Source organism: Dioscorea cayenensis, unplaced genomic scaffold (assembly GCF_009730915.1).
Source record: "Dioscorea cayenensis subsp. rotundata cultivar TDr96_F1 unplaced genomic scaffold, TDr96_F1_v2_PseudoChromosome.rev07_lg8_w22 25.fasta BLBR01000104.1, whole genome shotgun sequence".
Classification (NCBI taxonomy): domain Eukaryota; kingdom Viridiplantae; phylum Streptophyta; class Magnoliopsida; order Dioscoreales; family Dioscoreaceae; genus Dioscorea; species Dioscorea cayenensis.
This window is the reverse complement of record NW_024086495.1, coordinates 57,464-79,201: the sequence shown is the minus strand read 5'-3', so window position 1 is coordinate 79,201 and position 21,738 is coordinate 57,464. Positions and strand designations below refer to the sequence as shown.

At 28.9% G+C, this 21,738-nt stretch overlaps 2 protein-coding genes across 3 annotated transcripts; both read right to left on the bottom strand.

Moving 5' to 3' along the window:
* Positions 1–218: 218 nt before the first annotated feature.
* On the bottom strand, positions 219–1,473 carry LOC120253492. Of its 2 annotated transcripts, XR_005534293.1 has the most exons (3): positions 1,322–1,473; positions 562–1,059; positions 219–497 (listed from the first exon to the last, which is right to left on the bottom strand). XR_005534293.1 is itself a non-coding variant. In XM_039261827.1 (2 exons), exons 1-2 carry the CDS (start codon positions 1,469–1,471, stop codon positions 664–666), a joined length of 546 nt encoding a protein of 181 aa, XP_039117761.1. In that variant the 5' UTR covers positions 1,472–1,473; the 3' UTR covers positions 507–663. The 2 variants fall into 2 exon arrangements, 1 of the variants encoding a protein (XP_039117761.1); XM_039261827.1 differs by lacking the exon at positions 219–497 and having other exon boundaries at positions 507–1,059.
* Positions 1,474–7,341: 5,868 nt separating this feature from the next.
* On the bottom strand, positions 7,342–11,023 carry LOC120253496 (polygalacturonase-like). Its single transcript, XM_039261832.1, has 4 exons — positions 10,577–11,023; positions 9,578–9,867; positions 8,763–8,994; positions 7,342–7,560 (listed from the first exon to the last, which is right to left on the bottom strand). Exons 1-4 carry the CDS (start codon positions 11,021–11,023, stop codon positions 7,342–7,344), a joined length of 1,188 nt encoding a protein of 395 aa, XP_039117766.1.
* Positions 11,024–21,738: the final 10,715 nt, after the last annotated feature.

The window sequence follows — 21,738 nt, the reverse complement described above, 5'->3', positions numbered from 1 at the left end:
AAACACAGTAATGACTGTTCTTAGGGAAGTAAGACAGTACAATAAGTGAGGACATTCATTTCATGTTAGGCATTTGACTTTTCGAGACTAATCATTGAGGCAGTCGTAAATGCTGCATTAATCTCTGGGATGAGTGGCGTGGTTATTAGCTGCTGATCATTTTCTTAGTGGCTTTGTGGTGGTGCATCATCCATTTTTTCCCCATCCTCTGTACTTGCCTCTGACGCTTGCGTAGGCAATGCTAATTGGGGTGTGTTTCGTGTAATGCCATCTGACAAGATGCGTGCAGCGTACTCTTGTCGCAGATGGGCAACATCTGAATGGGCTACACTGAGTTCCTCGCCATGCAAAAGCTGTTCCATGAAGTCCATCAAGTACACTGGACAATCGACACTGTCCTCCCTCTGCTGTGGGCAGTCACGAACATGGGTAAGGGTATACGATGCCGCCTCATTGACATTGAATTTTATCTGCAAACGATCTTCAAACAGGGAACGCTGCAAAACACGAAAACAGAGTTACAAAAAAGTACCAGAAACTCAAAATGGGTATCAATATTACCATGGCATTTGCTGCATGATCATAAACTGGACTACAGACAGATGAATAATGAAAATATGCCTTCTCGTCTTTGTCGAGTACAATAAGATGGTAATGTTTGTTCTAAGCAACCGGCATGAGAACAAGTTTCACTCTGCCATAATCTTCTAAAGCTGGGGACATCATTTTATCAAGACCATCAACTGAATGCTTCTGTTGTGACAGAGCAAGCGCCATGGGTCTACAAATTGTGGCAGGTCTATCGAACTCGTGGGGGGATTTCTTCAAAGAATCGAGTAACATAAGGACGAACACATCTGACTGCCTACTATGCTGACCTTTCGTCTGGGAGGGCTCCCCCTTCATTTCCCCATCTAATTTCCTTCGCCTTGTCCTCACATACTTAGGTGCTTTCATAGCATCGGATGTCTCTAAAACCATCAATGAGTTATTCCGTTGAACCTTTCCACATCCGATCAGTTCAATTTCAGATTCTCTGTCGGCCATGAGTGGAACAAACTAGCAGAAGATAACAAACATCAACGAAAACATGTACATTAGAAATTAATACATAAAATATCTTTGCATAAAATAAACATCTTATATAACATACTGAACTTTTATATAAATAAGTAAACAAGTTTGCCAAATTGTAAACAGATTGGTGTGAAACAACATTACAATTGTAAATATTAATTTCATACCGATACTTATGAGTACTATATTGTAATATTAAAACCGAAATTAGAATATTCACGAGTACATGCTAAACTATGCATACCTTCTTGCCCTCTAGTGAATCAATCAAGGCACTAACAGCAGCTTGTTTCTTGTAACTACCAACACCATAACAGAGAATGCGTGGTGTCCTTCCAAAGTGAATCTTCTTCCCGTTACCTGTGACTTCATAAAACCAAAAGATTAATGCCATAGTACAACCCCTTACGTATCCTATCCTTGATTGCTTCCCGGCACATCTCTCTTTCACACGAGCTGCTGCGAGAGGTACATCATCCATCATCCATCATCCATCATCCATCATCCATTTATGTATAGCTTGTGCCCATGCGTACTGTCCTATTGTTGATAGATTGTCCACATAGTAGGGTAACCATGCCGGTGACGAACATGAAGTTGTGGGGAAAAGGAGAAATCCTAGAATGTACACTAATAAAAGCTTCACAAAACTTTCTTCTTTCTTGCTTTCTCTTCTTACCACCATGTTCATTAATGATCTCACCAGGCAGTCCCTGTTTCGGTCTACTCCTTTACTGAAGTATTCCTTTTCAAATACAGAATGTTCCTTTTTCCTTTTTGAAGTCAATGGCGAGTGCCATCACATTGTAATCCTAATATTAATGAAACATCTTGACCTTGAATTGCGAAAAACTATCCCACAAATGGAATGTGTTGCTCCTTTCATCAAACATACGCATTAATGCATCCAAAACAACTGCGCTCTTGGACTATGGGCTCAATGTCCATGAGGGTGGCTGAATGGTGTCCTTCAGTATATCCCAATGCCTTCGTGTCATCATCTTCTTTAAGCGGTTGATGGTATCAACAAGCGGTGCTAAATAACAACGTCCATTCACAAGATTTCTGAATTGTCACCCATAATCTTCCTAATCACACAAACAAAATAAAGCGGGTCAGGCGACATATACTTATTGAATAACAAAAGTCATAACCCACTATATCTTTTCCCAAATAATATAAATTGCCCATAATATCAACAACAACTCGCGGTCTGAGCAATTTGTCATATGTAATTGAGCAGGAACAATGAAATGTAAACAATAACTCACTGATAGTAATCCTATTCATAATAAAAAAATGCATGAATCCTAAATGTTAATGATCCATTCACATCTTCTTTGGTTCTAAAATGTTAATCATCCATTCATAATGCAACTAAAGAGATACAATCTTATCGGTAACATGATTGTTAGCCATTGAACATCAAATACATTTTGTAAATCTGGCCCTAAAAATAAATTCCACATGTTGATATCAACGTTATTAGAGAGTTCTGCGCACATAAGACATTTGTTTTTCATGCATTCGATGCGGATTTATTCATTATAATCGAAATTAGGGGCACAAACCTATTGTACAAACTAACTACACACTCAAATTTCATGTCTTCGTCAAGAGATTTCAAGGAATTTCATGGCTTATGAACAATGATAATCCAATTTAACAAACAATAAACTATAAATGTAAGATAAGACTAACCAAAGGGTGTTGGCTTCCACTTAACCAGTCGACCTTGAACCTTTTTCCTTTCAATGTCCAAAGCGGAAGGCAAGGATGCTCTCAAGCTTTCTCCTTCTCTCCCAGATGGCATGACACGAGCAGGCCGTACGGGGAGATATGGTCGATTCAATGGAGGAAGGCGAAGAGGCTTTCTTTTCTCGGGAGAAGAAGAAATGAGTATGGGGATCGATGTGATGGTTACTTTAACTATTTTTACATTTTCAAAAATTTTATAACCAATGCGAGGGGCAATCCCGTCATTTTACTCTGTTTTTAACATCGTTAGTGGACTGTTGGACTTGAAAGTATTTCTATAGAAAAGGGGGGGACTTATAAGGGATATGGAAAAGTCAAAGGACTTTTTACTCTATTGACAAAATGGGAGGGATGCTCCATGCAATTCCTCTATATTTTATTAGTTGGGGAATTTTAATTGACTAAATAAATTTAAATCAATGATTAATCTTATAATTATATGAAGAGAACTCTTTCATCGATTGAGATGCTCATATTGTTCTATTGAATGTTATTAAATACATCTCATGTTGGTTGAAGTGGCAAAAATGTTAATTAAGTGTTATTCGTTTTTTTTTTCAATAAATTTTTCGTCAATGTAGAATGTCTACATGTCAAAAAAAAATAGAGATAGAAAAATACATACATAAATTGGTGTAGAAAATAATAACATGAATAATGCTCGAACTATATACTTTCATAGAGAATGGGTGGTTGGGTGTATGTTGGTTTTTATAAAAAAAATTTGGATGAGTGTTAGTATAAATCGAGTTGGATAGCTGTGATTAATTGAATTAATGTTATAATCACGATTTGACGGTTCAGATCAAAATGTATAAATCGAGTTGGATAGCTGTGATTATTGATTAATTGAGTTACTGCTATGATCACGATTTGACGGTTCAGATCAAAATAATGTATATCTTACTTTGCAAACTACTGAAACACAAATGTCTGTAGAATTAAATTCTATCGACTGTCCGTGTGTAGAACACACCACCTCATATATATATATATATATATATATATATATGAGGTGGTGTGTTCTACACACAGACTTCGATAGAATTCAATTTCTTTATTCATTCTTATAACTCAAATGGGAAATAAATATTATTAACTAAATAAAATACAATTATAAGTTTGTATATATATAATTGAGGTGTTTCATGATAATTTTGATAGTAACCATTTAATCAACATAGTTAATAATTTATATATCTATAGATGTATAATTTACTCCGAGAATGTTTTAAGGAATAATTTAAATTTTTTTTATAAAATTTAAATTTTTATGTATATTACTTATATAATATTAATAATTAAAAATATTAATTATGAGGTGGTGTGTATATATATATATATATGAGGTGGTGTGTTCTACACGCGGACTTCGATAGAATTCAATTTCTTTATTCATTCTTATAACTCAAATGGGAAATAAATATTATTAACTAAATAAAATACAATTATAAGCTTGTATATATATAATTGAGGTGTTCATGATAATTTTGATAGTAACCATTTAATCAACATAGTTAATAATCTATATATCTATACATTTATTAAAGTAGATGTATAATTTACTCCGAGAATGTTTTAAGGAATAATTTATTTTTTTATAAAATTTAAATTTTTATGTATATTACTTATATAATGTTAATAATTAAAAATATTAATTGCACCTAATTATTTATGTAATAAATGTTCATAAGACTTTTGAAATTCAAGGTATAAAATAATTTCTATAGTGTTGTTTAATTATATTATTTTATATATGATATTATATTAAAATTTCTCACAAAATTTTAAAAACTTCGATGCGAAGCCGGGGAAAATGTTTAGTACTATTAAAGTAGATGTATAATCTACACCGAGAGCGTTTCAAGGAAATTTTTAATTATTTTATAACATTTAAGTTTTTATTTATATTACTTATAATATTAATAATTGAAAAACATTAATTACACCTAATTATTTATGCGATAAATATCCATAAAACATTTGAATTTCAAGGTATAAAATATTTTTTATTGTAGAAGTTGTTTAATAATATTATTTTATATATGATATTGCCTCAAAATTTCTTATAAAATTTAAAAACTCCGATGTAAAGATGGGGAGAATGCCTAATAATAATAATTATAATAACAACAACCGTCAAAATAAATTATGAGTCAATAGCAAAATTAAATGCTTTTCATAAATAATAAAAAACTCTTGAATTTCTAGAGAACCACAAAGTACAGATGTTAAAAAGTAATAATATCGTAATATTAACTTTTAAAAATTCTCTCCATAAATTATTACTTATTTACACAATGTTTAAATCCAAAAATAAAAAGCAAAAGTAAAGAAACACAAAAGAATAGTTGAATCTGAATAATTAAATTTTAGTAAAAGAGAGGTGATGTTTGATAAACAAATTTAGTTAAAAAAATAAAAAATATATAATAATATGATTTAAAATTTATATTTTAATTATAAAGTAATTTTTTTATAATTATTTAAAAATTAAGAGCATTATAGTCTTTTTAAAAATTAATCCCTCTATTTTAAATATAAGTCAATTAAAATATTTTTTTCTAAAATAGTTGTCATTTCAAATGCGAAGATAATCTTCATTTATTTAATTTTTAAAATTTATTCTTATTTAATTTTTTAAGTTATTTGTATAGAAAGAGTTGTATTCTATGATTATATTTTTTTTAAAAAAAAGAGTAGTTAAAGGGTAAGTTGGCATTGCTATCAATTTTTTTGCAAATTTTAAATTTTATAAATAAAACAAGAAAAACAAATTTGATAAGCTATTTTTATTTCCTAAGATTTTTTAGAAACAACACCTAATATTTTTAAAAATAGAATAGAAACAAACCTTTTATATTTTCAACTTTTTTTTAAAATATTTTCTAAACCATTGATTTCCTAATTTCAACCCAACATATTAGAGATTTTTGAACTACTATATTTTTCTATTGATGGATCATGAGTGTCCTATGCTCGGGGAAATGTCAGTCACCAAAAATAGGGTGAAAGACGGTGGTCAGCTGTGGTGGGCTAACAGTTGTTAGTAGGCAAGGTGGCATATAGACGGTCACTGGATATTGGTTAGCCGATGGTGAGTGATGGTGGCATGTTGCCAAACAGCCGGTGGTGCCCTGTAGGTTATCGTTGGCCATGAGGCCGTGCAACAACGGGTCATCGGTGGGGCAGTGGCAGTGACCTAAATTTATATATATAAACTTTGTTTACTAAAACAACTTAATTTTATTTTTTAATATAAATTTTTTTATAAAAATATAAAAATAAAAACTTTATAATATTTTTTGCTAATCAAATTTGTTTTAGGTTTTTCTTTAATTTCTTTAAAACATATGTGTATCTAAATATGTTTTTTTTTGTTTCTAAAAAGAATTAATCATAAAATAAAAACAAAACAAGAGCGAAACAAAAAAAAATCGATATGACTATGAGTTATTTGATTCATTTTTATCTTAAATTTAAACAAAAAAATTAGTGTTATTCTTAATTTTTGTAAAAATATTGAAACGATATGTATTTCAGAATGAAGGGGTATAAAATTTTTTAGAGGTTGTTTTATATATAGCACTCTAAATTGGAGGCCACCTGTAATTTAGAGGATTTTAGAATGTCAGAGTTATTTTTTCTTTCATTAAATTAAAAAATTATTTAATAAATGATGAGTTTTGTTTCTTATTAACTTTTCTTTTCTGGTAATATTAAACATATTTATTTATGTATGTATTTATTTATTTTATGTCTTGGAATTCTAAGTTTTCTAACAGGTCCAACTGGTGCACCATTTCTGATGCCTTGCTTCTCTCTCTATACAAATTTTTAAATGAAACATTGTACAATGTGCATATATATATATATTGCCTCCACCACCCTAATATGGAGCACGTGTGTATGGCACGTTGATATTTATAGGATAAAAAAGCCAAAAATAAAGTGACAAGTAATTGGATCACATGATTCACATATGAAACAAAAACTATTTATTATTATTTTATTTTGTGACTCCTGTGAAAACAAAACCTGCAAAAGTTTAACAAAATAATAAAATTACTTGTTTTCAAGGCTTCATATCTATCAACATTGGTCCCATTTCATATAATGTGATACCTGACTTTTAAATATTATAAATTTAAATCTTATTGAAAACAATAGTGTTAATTGATTTTCAATTATAAATGTAGGTTTAATTTGTAATTCAAATCTTGCGTTACCAAGTGAAGATGTGTTGGTTAATTAATCAATTCTCGATATGTACATATACCTATTATTAATTACACTTATTTATCGCATTTGTGATAAAGAAAATTTTTTCTTAAACAATTACTTTGGCAAAATTAATGACATAAATATATACAGAACATGAATGTTGAAAAGCATGATTTTCTGCTGAATAACTGAAAATTATATATATATATATTTTTTTTCACTATTGCTAGTAACTGTTTTCAGTATTGCTAGTAACTGTGATGATGATGATGATGATGATGATCAGAAACAACTTGGAGGAACAATGGAACCAGAAATATGGCCAAGAGCATGTTGGCAAGAAGACTTGGAAGGGTGGTTTTGATAAGTGAGGGCAATGTTTTGCAAGGTAAGAGCACTGCATGGATTACTTTCACTGCACTCAAATTTCATTGCAATTGGTGTTGCTGATGACCCCTTTATGTTCTTGTACATCACTTGACTTATTTTTATTCCAGAGCTCTGTAAAATATATAAATAAAATTAATTTCCATATAATATATCTTTATATGTATATATATATCAATAATGATTGTAAAATTAAATAATTTATTTACTTATTTATTTTAACAAAAGCGTCAAACACGGTTAGTTAAAAAATATAAATCCTTTTACCATGTAATTTTTGAGAGGAAAAAAAAAATTCTCCTCACACAAATCTTCCAAAAAAAATTCTATGACCTCTTAACTCGCAATATATGATGGGTACCATTGGGCACCCAGTTTAAAATTAAATGCATGTGCATTTTGTTTGTGTGTATATATATGCATTGGCAAATCAATTTTCATGTTAAATAATTAAATAGAATACATATATATTTATACATTAATTATTAGATATGAATTTATTTATATTTTTATTATTAAGATTTAGAGATGTCGAACTCGCTGTGTCGGTAGCTCAACGTGAAATGAATATTTTTAGAGAAAAAATATTTCAAAACTTTCTTTTTTAAAATTAATATATAAAATACAAATATTATAAAATTATGAGAAAATGTCTTGTTAATAAATTAAATACATAAATTTCAAAACCATATAAAATGATTGCAATTCATTAAAATCAAATCAACGAGTAAAAAAATAATTACTAATCAATATTAACATACATATATTGTTGAAAATTATTAATAAACTTTTGATTTTGATCGAGAGGATACTTGTAGGAAAAATTTCTTAATTTAATAAAAATTTAAACATTAAAAATAGGCTGACATGGATCATGATGGGTTACATATATTATGGCTTCGATTAGCCATGGTTTTAAAACTATAGTATTTATGTCACACAATTAGACACCTCTATTAACGTAAATAAAAATAAAAATAAAAAAAAAAATTATTAGATACCTTTATTTATTTTAAAATTTATAGTTAAAATGGGAAAAAGATAAATATGGTTTGCAACCTTCAAAAAATAAGTTTGAACTCCATTTTCTTATCAATTAAAAACTTAAAAATAAAATTTCCAAAATTAACAATTAACATTCATAATCAAACAATAACAAGACACAATTATCAAAATTATAAACTCATGTATTTTTTCAATCTAAAATTATGCATAGAGGTCCTATGATCAAAGATCATTGTCCTACCAATCTTAACTCTCAAAATGCTTAAAAATGGAAAACAATATATATTTAAGTAGGAAGTAGATATAAAAACCTTATCAGGGCATGATTTGCCATGAGGGCAATAGTTTTGATCAATGATGATAGGGTTATTGACATCTCTCATTAGTATGTTCTCAAATGTGATTGCTTTAACATAACCATTGCTTGGTCTTGCCCATGTCTTGATCCTAACTCCATTCTCTGTCCCTGTCAACATGCTGTTTCTTACTGTGACATTCTCTACTGCCTCTACTTCATCTTCTCCTTTGCCAAGGCTCCCAATGCTACAACCATTTTGAACTTATATATTAAAGTAAAAAACATAAATTTATTTCTTGTATTTAAACATTAATTTTTTTTTTTGAAAAAGTAGACAAACTATGTAACTTGAAATTAAAAGATACTGAGAGTATATATATATATATATATATAGAGAGATAACATCCCTGGACATAGAAAAATAAAGAATAGATATAATTTGAACTTAAAAAATGTTAGCAGTAAATATACAAAAGTAAGATCAAGAGAGATAGTATCCATTAATCTTAAAATAAAAAACATATATATGAGTGAACAGACACGAGATATAACAACTACTAATAAAACTCAAAATGATACTGCAGAATCCATGAGTCTATATATGTAGTTAATCCGAATTTTTTTATAAATATAAATTTTGTAATAAAAAAATTAGTAAGCCATTGCCCCCAAAAAGATCAAGCAGTTAAAACATTTGCCTCCAATATGAAAAGAAGAGAGTTCTATCAATACATAATTAAAACGCAAATAAAGTGTGTGGTGGTGTATATATCATATTGTTAAAAAAAATAAAATAAAATGAAATTAGTAAAAGAATGAATGAATTACCTAATTCCATGTCCTGGTCCACAGAAGACTTGCTCAATCATAAGATTTTTAGTGCCAGGTCCAATAGAAATGCAGTCATCACCGGTCTTTATTGTGGTCTTTGTGATGCTCACACCAGTGGACATTTGAACATGAATACCATCAGTGTTTGGGCTTTTCCATGGTGCTTTCACACTCACCTCTGCCACCTTCACATCTTTGCATTTCAGTATCACAATGTGGTAAAGTTCACTGTTCATTGATATTAATCTTGTGATCTCTATATCCTTTGAGTTTGTGAATGTTATTGACTGCATGCATCATCAACAAGTTAATTAATTAATACTAAATAAAAAAAATCATTTAAAAATATGTTAAAAATTCCAAATAATAATAATAATTTACAAAAACCTCATTGCATATGTGATCAAGTAAGTCAATTTTGTTTTAAAAAATATCATTTAATAATAATAATAATAATTATTATTGATAATAATTAATAATAGTATCTTTTATTTTTCTATTTACTTTTTAATCTTTATTTTCTGAACTTTTCTTCTATCTATTCATTGTGCTCTCAATATTTTGATAAAATTTTATAAGTAACATGTACATATGTGATCAAGTCAATTTTGTTTTAAAAAATTAGGGAGATTTGAAGATCTTTTAAATTCCAGAGATTTTTCAGAGAATTAAAAAAAAATGAATAGACCCTTTAATGTATAATAATAATAGTAATAATAATAATAATAATATTTAATTAACTTATCCATGCACTTAGGGGACAACCCCAACAACTATTAGATGTCTATAAGCCCAAACAACCCAAAAAGGTATAGGTGTGAGTGAGCAGGGTAATTTTGTTTTAAACATCAGGGACATTTTGAGGATTTGATAAATTTCATAGATTTTTCAAAAAAATTAAAAAAAATTGAGTAAACCATTTAATATTCTCTACTACTAGTCTACTACTACTACTAATAATAATAATAATAATAATATATTAATTAATTAACTTACTGAGGCACCTAGGGAGCAACCCCAACAACTAGTTGATGTCTTATAAGCCCAAACAGCCTTTCCTCTTCCATCAAATGTACCCCCATCAATCTTCACACCTTGAACATTATCAAACACAATCCATTGACTCAATTTACCAAGCCCAACCTTACTTGACTGAGCCAGCAAAGTCCCATCTATTGAAAATCGGATATCATTATTCTTGCAAGGCCCATTGAACTTGGTTAAACCAAGTACAAACTTTCCCTGTGGTACGTAAATGGTGGCAGAACTAGATGACTTGCATGCAGCTTGCCAAGCCTTGATAAATGACTTGGTTGAGTCACTTCTTCCATCTGGCTTGGCTCCAAAGCTCAAGATATTATATTTGAAAGCATTTGATGAAGAGAAAATTAAGAGAATGAATGTAAGTTGGCAAAGAAGTAATAAATGTGATCTTTTTGCCATTAGGGTTAGGGTTTGATGAAGTGATCAACATATATGTTCATATATATATATAGAGAGAGTGTGTCTTTAAGCTTGGAAGGTGTTGACTTTCTATTTGATTTCAACCACCCATTGTAATAAAATGAGTTCATTTTAGTGGAAAATTTGGTATTGTTTGGTAAATCAATGGAGATGATATTCCACCATGGCTTGTGAGGTCAACTAAATGTAGACCACTTTGCATCGTGGTTGGGAAAAGTGTGGAACTTCTATTTTGACATATATTACTTTATAATTTTTTTTTCTACATCCATGCCTTAAATAATTAAATGATAAAAGATATCATAATAATAACTCATTAAATAATTATTATAATATTTTTGATGAAAAAAAAATTATAACATCCTTGAAAAAATCATATTTGTTTATACCACCGAAAAATATTAAGATTTTATGATGATCTTTTATCCATATATATTTACAAGTGTGTATGTATTATTGTATTATTATTATTATTATTATTATTATTATTATTATTAATATTAATATTATTATTTAACAAAAGAATAAGCCTCTGGGTTAATTAAAGGACGTGCATTGAATAAATGTCTCACACTTTTTCATTTTTAGTTATTGAGATTTGCATAGAAGTCCAAACTCCTGTGAAGTTAATTTCTCTATGTGGAATTCAAATTCTCACCATTTTTCTTTCTTCACAAAGAACCCACGGTTATTGCTTAATTATCCAAAGGCCCCAAACTATGTGGCTTTGATTTATTTATCTATATGCAAATAGAAGTATTTTATTGAGATTTATAAGTACAAAAGTTGGTGGATTTTTAACTATAAAATAAATAAATTGATGTTATAGTGGAATATCGTAAAAGAATGACCATAAAATCCTTGACAGAAAAGGGTCAATGTTTAGGTCTACAAACACTTGAAAGGAAGTCCTTAATCAATATTTATATATCTTCCACCCCTAAACTCACGCCACTAAAAGCGAGAAATTGGCTTGGAATGGTTTGGAACAAGACTTGAACTTTTTTTTTTAATTCTTCAAAGTTTTGTATGTTGACATTGATCGATCAAAAGTGTGCCAAATTAAATGCAAAACGAAACTCAAGAAGAAAAGCAAATTACATTAATTTAGCTAATAACAATAATAGATATATTAAGAAGGAAATCATATACATATATATATAGATATATTTATTTATTTATATAAACTACATCATTTATATGTAGAGAGATGTCAAACATTGTGTAGCCCAATGGTATGACACCAAAGTATAAGGGGGAGGTCATGGGTTCAAATCCCTCCCCCGACAGCACTGTTCACCGCACTGTTCATATACTGTTCACCCGGGATTCTTATACTATTCTCATATTATACATATATTGTATATCTGGGTTCCAGTACTGTTTAGTACTATTTATATTCATATAAAAGGACGCTTGTCGTCTATTATTCATATGTAGAGAGATCGAATCCATCATCTAGGACGTCCACAATAATAGTTAGATTAATATCCAATGGTTACAATTCATTTATGGACATTACTAAACAATTTAAAATAGTACTGAGTAGCCACACATTAATTTTATATAATATCTAAATAATAGTCGTTTGATTTTTATCCAACAGGTATAAACCAACAGCTCTAGTGAACAATGCATCGTCGACGTGCATACACAAATGACTTAAACTTATATATGTATATATACAGGGTTTGGAACAAGTTTTATTTTATATTTATGTAATTTTTTTGATTTATTATCATTCATGTTAATTGCATCGTAATTATTTTTTATAAATAAATAATAATTTATCCAATTAAAGCAACTAAAACATGATGAACATAATTTTTTTCTTGCCATATTTTATTCACGCATATTTGGTTTTTTGTTTTTTTGTTTTTTAGAATATATATATTTTTTCATATTCATTTTTAGTGAATGAACAATGTAACGATATGTCTAAAAAAAATGTAATCATCTCTTTATTTGGTAACTTGCTCTTAATTAATTTATCAATTTATGGTTTTTATTTATTAAAATATAGGGTAGTTTGGTTGTTGATAAACTACTACAATTATGATGAATTAAAGAAATAATTTATTGGAGTGTTTGGTTCAAAACAAGTAGTGATGTGTATGCATGATATACATTTCATTTACTATATTCCAATTTCTATCAAAATTTTTTATCTCAAATTTCCATCATAAAATAAATCTCTTCGCTTGAACAATTAAAATACAATATAAAAAGACATTAATAAGTCCAATCTTAAAAATTTTTACTGTTTTAGTAAATATATTTAATATTAAATGTGCATAATGATCAATAAAACTCATTAAGGTTCTACTGATTAAATGGATTATTATTAATTTCATAAGATTTTCTTCTTGAATTTGACATTAAGATTGATTTTATCATCAATTTTTTTTATTATGTGATGCAAATTAAAGAATTAGTTATCACTCGACTAACAATTTTAAATAATTAATAAGTCAATGACTACTACGACATCTCATATCATCTATGCAAATATTATATATTATTATATAATATTAAATGCAATCCAATGGTTCCAATCTAACGGCATGTTTCTTTGTATAAGAATTCGGTGTGGTAGGATTTAATTTACTTTGGACCTATTTGGTCCCATTTGTTTTGTACCTAAATTTAATAGGAATTTGACTATTTTATATAAATAGACTCGAGGACTTTTTTTTCACCATGTGCCAGGGATGTGTACTCGTATTTTACATGTTCTACACACCATTATTTTATAGTGCATGTTGTCGACCTTGGGTCTCAGCCACGTGCAAGGAATGTTGGGAAAATAATAGCGATTAACATGCAATTAATCAACATACAATCTAATTAAAATCAATTTGGGATGAAGCATGCAAAGACACTGTCCTAATATTAAATTGGCCTCCTTCATATATGATAGAGTGGGCTCACTTCAATGCCAGGATAAACTAACTCACTAGAAAGATTAGCTCGTTGTGTAGTACGTTCGCCAGAGGAGCTTTTGTTCAGCCTCCACCAAGTTCAGGTTTCTCAAATGATATGAAGATATTAAAGTAAAATAAGAGAAGAAGTAGCACATCAGGGTTAGGGTTTTCCCTGCCCTTTTATAATGTAAAAGAGATCCAATGTTCAAAAAAAGATATTTGTTGAGAGAATCAATAATCTAAGGAAAGTACTAATCATGATCAACAATCGAAGGAAAAAATCAGAATAAATCAAGATGAACAATCCAAGAAAATAGTTAATTAACATTGTCAATGCAAGGAAAAAAATAAATCAAGAGATCGATTTCATAATTATTGGTGCCAAAATTATCAGCAGAATATAAATGAAAGAAATTACATGACTAGGTTTGGATGTATGAGACTAGCTTGGGTTAAACCATATCCAAGGACTTAATGTCTCTAACCGAAAGTCGCCTTTGGCTTCAACCACTATTCATCAATGATTACTTTTTAATGAATAACAATTTTTATTTTTAATAATAATAATAATAATAATAATAATAATGATCATGAGTTTTTTTTCTTAATGATCATCTCAACAACCATGGCATATTAACACCACCTTAATCCTACAAATACCACCCTCTTACTAGTCAGATTAATGACAACATTAAGAAGATTAATATCTTATATTGTCACTTAAAATTGATGATGATAAATATAAACGCATATATATATATATATATATATATATATATATATATATATATATATATATATATATATATATATATATAAACTTTAAACATATTTTTAAACCGAATGCCTTTTCAACTCTTAATTTTGAGAATTTTTTTCAATTGGAAGTAGATATTTGATGCTCTTTTAAAGTTAAACCTATCGAAATAATAATAATAATAATAATAATAATAATTTTATTTATTTATTTATTTTTAATTTTGTACAAAATGTAGATAAATTATGTGTTAGAAGTGTGCACAATGTGAAGTTAATACCTCAATGCACATGTGCCCTTATCTGGCTTAGCTGAGATTCAAACTTATCTTCTTGGTAGGATACCAACACTTTATGCAAAAGATCCATCCCACAAAAGGTTTGTAAACAAGTGATTGTCTGATAATGAGTAAGAAATATTCATCTTTCTGCTAAACAGATCTATTAAACTCATAATTCATTATATACTTTTTATGAATGTCAATTAAATATCTTAAGTAAATTGATCTCAGTTGTTCAATCATTTGATAACCAGAGTTATTCTTTGATAAATGGTGTTAACAGATAAAGAGGTGGTTGGTGTTATCGAAATTATATTTTTTAAAAAATTAAAAATATTTAACAAAACCTTTTATTTTATTTTAAAAAAATAAAATGTCCCCAATTTATTATTTAAAAAATGACAAGTATAAGGGATTGTTTGGTTGCAAGGAATGGAATGGAGAAGAGTGGATGACTACATCCATAATAAAAATGAGGGGGATTGGAAAATTCATGGAAATGAAAACTATGCTTTGTTAGAATGATTGGAAATGTAGTTTATTGGGAACTGAAAAAGTGAAAAAATAATAATAAAATGATTGTTATGTCTTTTATGCAAATAAATATTATTATTATTATTATTATTATTATTATTATTATAAATAGTAATGAGTTGTGACAATTATTTTTTAAATTATTTAAATATTAAAATAAATTTATTATTATAAATAAATATTTACCTTTAATAGTTCACATGTGACACTATTTCTTAATATCCAAATCTTTGTTAATATCATTAATTAACAATTAATTAACCATAATAAATGACTAATTATATTTTTGAAAATATTTATTATTATAAATAATTATTTAACTTTAATTAAGAAAAGTAAGTCATAATAATTATTCATATCAATTATTATACACTTTTAATTAAAATATTAAGTATTAAAATTAAAATAGTTCACTTAAATACTATACATTTTATTTATTATAATTAATATTATATTGAATATTTTCGGATTAATTGTTATTTAATTATTATAATAAAATATTTAGATTAATAAATTTATTATTAAATAAGTAAATGGGTAATTTACCCTATCATAACTTCCACTCTCTTCCGCTCTCCTCAAAAGTGAGCCTGAGAGGCATGAGGACTCCCCCCTCATGTCCCTCACTCTCATTATTCCACATCTTAAAAAAGGCTTACAATGATATATATATATATATATATATATATATATATATATATATAAAAGGATTAATTCCCAATTAAATCCTTCGAACAAGACAACCCCTTAAAAGTTAGGGCATGTTTGAATTGTTGAATAAAATTGAAAAGGGAGAAATGAAAAGAAGAGAAAAATGTGAATGAGAATAGGGGGGAAGGAGATAATAATGAAGAAATGTTTGATTGGAGAAAATTGTGATTAGGGATACGAGAACACACGAGGAGATAAGATGCTCTTTTGAATAAATAAGATCATCACTGATAATAAATTCAGTTTAATAATTAAATATTTAGAATATAATTATTTATTTTATTTTATTATAATAATTAACGAAAAGTATTTAATAGTTCCAGAGAAGTTTGCACTTTCCTTATTAGTCCCTACTAGTTTCCCATTTTCTTGAAGATCCCTCCTTATTGAGCTTTTTTTATTTTTCAGCCCAAATTCCACAAATAATGTGAAATGTGGGATTAAGTGGCAGTGGAAATTATCAGAGTGCTCTCTTGAGCGGAGAAACTTCTCCAGCAGCGCAAAATAACAAAATTACCATCCATCTTCTTTGTCTTTTTCTTATTTCTTATTTATTATTTATTCTTCTTCTTCGTCTTCTTCTTATTTATTATTTATTCTTTTTCTTCTGCATCTTCTTCTTATTTATTATTTACTTTTTCTTTTTCTTCTTTATTTATTATTTATTAATATTATTCTTATTTATTTATTTATTTATTATTATTATTATTAATTAGTATTTATTCTTCTGTGGGTAAAATTTTTATTTCAACATGCAAATATTTCCATAAATATAAATCCATAACACTGGAAACACATATACATAGGAAAACAGAATGGTAAACTAGAAAATCGTATAGCACACCAATACAACTATAAATACACTAGAATAAACATAATTAAACATGAACAAACATTATTTCACAGAAAGAAACATACTTATACATAAACACTATATACTACACAAGAAGATCTAACATTACACATAAACACATGTTACTACACATAAAACACATAAAGCATACATACAACTATATGTAAACGTAAACATAGACAGTACAAAACTTCAAAATAAGTAAAATAATTGTATAAAGGATTTTTTATTGTTAGTCTGCAATGATAGGATTATAGGATTGACGATTATGTCCCATCTCCTGTAGGAGCACTTTCGGACCCGTAGCTTAACAACATTGTTGTGATCGTCAATCACTTTGTAAGTGTCATCAATTGATCGGTCCACCCGCAAAGACCGACTCTCTTCAACAATTTATTCAAGCTTCTTGCTTATCTCAGGGCAAAAGTATGTATCCCACCTAGTCAACACTTTGTGCCGCTCATCTAGCATGCTCATAAGTTTAAACCTGCGTGTTAATATGACGAGAAACCAATTAAAAGTTGGTAATTTATATAAACAATTAATGTTACACATGAACCTATGATAATACATAATAATGTACGATTTACGCATTAACTATATTTACTACATAGGTACGTAGTGATAATATTACACACGAATGTAATATCATACATACAAACCTAAAATAATACATAAGAATATACTATTTTACACATTAATGTTAGGTAGTACACATGTATCAAAAGTATTACACATTAACAGTTTTATCTACACATGACCGTTTAGTACTACACAGGAACAAATGGGTTTACACACTAACGAAAAATTTTACACACTAGCGTATTTACCAAAAAAATATGTTCGTCAACAAAAAGTAATTACCTATACCTCTGCTTGAATCCCAACAAATAAGCCCGAAATGAGAAGAACACATGTTTATATCGCTCACCGTCATTCTCAATGATGACAATACTGAGCGTTTCCACTGGGAGGATGTTGGGATATATAAAGTCTCGACATCGGCATTCATGCTTGCTGAGAAAAAGTCCCTACATGACAATGCATAACACAAACAATATCAATAACAATGTTTATTACACATCGAACTTAAAAACTACATAGAAGCGGATAATATTACATAAGAATACATAATATTACACAGAAAGTACTGATATTACACAGCAAGTACTGTTACTATAGGAAACACATGAAACTAATTTAATACACATAAAAGTGTGTAATTACACAGTAATACACAAATTAAAGGTAACCAACACTCGATTCGGCAAAACATTATATATGTACGAGTCAGGTGTCACAAACTTCACCCTTACCCGAGAAACGTCCAGTGCCTACCTACCGTTCACATATGTCACAAATTACTGTTTCCCATGAGCTCAATAAGGTGAATTGAAGCAGATGTCCTTCTCTTTTGTATCATGCCATAGCACAAAAGGTTCTCATTGATTATAAACACCTGCATGGAATTTGAAAAGGCTACAAAAGGTTATCCGTTGTTACTTATTATAAAGTATGAGATGATGACGAACCTAAGAAAGCTCTTTCATGGGCTCTAGAAGGTGTAGAATAATAAAGAGATAATGAAGAATCGAAAAGAGAAAAAAAACCAGGAAGCTTGCAACAAGATCAAGATGAAGAAGAAGAAGACTTAGATAAAAAAATGAAAAAGTTCTAACATTTGAAGTTTTCTTGGGATTTGGTTTTACTTTTCTTCGGGAGTAGATATGACACGTAAGGAAAAATCTCTCCAATCTTTGTTTTTGAGATAAGAGCATTATTAACCATTCATACCAACTTAACTGATGATTTTGAAGGCAAGAACAAAAAAGAATAGGAACAATAAAAGAGGGACTATATGTTCATCTTGCTGAAAAAATATATTCTCAAGGCCAACATAGAGAGATTTAAAATACTTGTTTGCATTTATAATAGTTTTTGGATTTCTCAACTATTCTTAATTTGGAGTGTTATTATGCATTGGTTTTGATTCTTTTGAGTTTATATAAGAGTGGAAATGCTCACCATTGAAGCTAGTGGTTAATTATTATTATTATTATTATCATTATTTATAAGTTATAAAATTAAATAAGTAATAACAAATAAAAAAAAGAACGTTGCCGTGTAGCGCAAGGCAGAGAGGGACGTGAAGTATCAGACAGTGTGGGGCCCCACAATATCGGTGAGGGATCGGACGGCTGGGAATTAATCTTGGTTGGAAACAAACCATGCAATTCAGTAACGTGGCGCTCTCACACAGAAGGATGAAAAGACTGTTGTAGGATCCGACGGCTAGAAATTAATCTTGATTCAAGATGAACCGATATCATCGAGGAACGTACATGCTCTCAGAGACCACGAATGATATCTCGCCAAATAATAAAAATAACAAAGAAATTATTCATAAAAAAAAAGATAAATGACACAAAGAATTCATATACCATTATATATTTATAAAATAAAATAAAAACAGATATAACAATTATTAAAAAAGAAAAAAAAAAGGAACAAGGAAAAGGGAGAGTCAGACGACATCACCGGCCGGCCAAAGATCATCAAGACATTAACACTTAAAAAAAACTACACTAAAAGTTCATGAGGGCTGATCTTCATTGGCACTCTCCTCCTTCATCCTAACAACACACTAAAAGTTCACTCGCTCTCGCTGTCTCTGTCACTGTCGTCTGAGCCCGAAATGGCATCTTTGACACTGGAAATCACTGTCGTGGCCTCAACCCATGCTTCAAAAAAAAGTCTTCTTCAGCGGCGCCGGAGCTGGAGGTGGAGTTGGGAGTGGTGAGTGCTGGATCCATCCATCCACCTTCACTTTGAATGGCTGGCTTAGGAGAAAACCACGAGCAGTAAAATAAAACTTCAACATCCTGAAAAAAATAAACAAATAAAATCCCTTGAAGATGGATTTGAAAATGATGAAAACAAAATAAATAAATAAAAATAAATAAATAAAATCAAAACCAAACCTTACTCTCAGACAAGAAGAAGTGAAGAACAGTGGGGAAAACCTAAAGGGAGAACTTGCTATATATATATATAAAGGGTTTCTTATGTTTCTGAAAAGGACACGTGTCGCATAAGGTTGGACGTGGTTGTAAATTTTTATATATGCTAATTAACTATTTTACAGTGTTGTGTTGTAAGTTTTTATCCTAATGGATAGGGTATTTATTTTGTCAAGCAATTGCCAAGGGTTCGATTCTTGGTAGTGGAGACCGTGAAGGTGTTTTTTTTTTCTAACTTGGTTTTTGGTTTTTGCACATTATTAAAAAAAATACTGAATAATCAGATAAAACCATATGCACAGTGGTAAGAGTGGAGAGGTGGAGATGGGGCCCACAACACAAAATCCTTTATTTTAGTTTTTAATCAAATTTTCTTTTAATAATCTAAACTAACTTACCAAAATCCTTTATTTTCCTCTACTTTTTAATAAAATATTTCAAAAACAGTGTAGTTTTTTCCACAACTAATTATCAAGAGTTTTCAAAATTTATATTCACCATTGTTTTTTATTTATCTTTGTTTGTAAATTCTTTCCTAGTTTTTTTTATAGGAATAAATGATTAGTGCCCTTATATAAAAGATTATCTATGTCCACGCTCAGAACATCCGCATACTAAGACAATCAATCACCCCTACTATATAACATCGTATTTTTCATAGGAGAGTCAAATATGCATTTGCGACTTACGAGTTAAGAAACTTGAACTCGAATTTTTTCAAATATAGAGCGTATTTCTTCCCTAGGCAGAATATATTTATTAGGCATAGTGATCGTGATGGCTTTTTCTAATTATATATTTTTTTATTTGTGTCCAATGAGTTGATCTTTAACTGTATTTCTGTGTATCTAAGTTTCATATTTTGTGAATTATTCACTAATGTGATGTTATTTTATGGATTATTTTTATTGTGATATATATATATATATATATATATATATATATATATATATATATATATATATATATATATATATATATATATTTTCTTTACAAAAGGTACAAACTCTTGATTAATTAAAGGGTGCGTGCGGAGTTAATCCTCATGCGTCCTCACTTTGAATTATTAGTGTCTGTACGAGAACAAAATTATTTCCTCTAGTTTTAAACCTATGCCACATTTTTTCCCGAAATGATACTGGGTTAATAACGCTAATCACTTGAAACACTCTGGACAAGAAATAATTTAAAATTTTAAGGTTTTTTTGTTAGTTTTTTGTTTTTTTTTGTTAATGAAAGGAACTTCAAATACTGATATTACAAACGACTTGACCGAGTAGTTACCTCTTGTTTTTTTCCTTTTTTCTTTTTTATCCAAACATGTTTTATTTCTCAAAGCATAAATATGTGACTCTTTTAAGCTTAAATTTAATCTCACTGATTAGATTAATTGACTATATGAAATAAAAAATAATTAATATTAAGATTAAATAAGTGGAAATTGCCAAATAAAACCCCCTAACTTTATAATATTGCCAAAAACACCCCTTAATTTGGCAATCCCTAAAAACACCCTCATTTTAAAGTCAATGATTTTCAAACCCCCAAAAGTTATAACCCGCTATAACAGAGTTACTTTTGAATTTTATGAACGAAATTGCCCCTTGCATAGGAA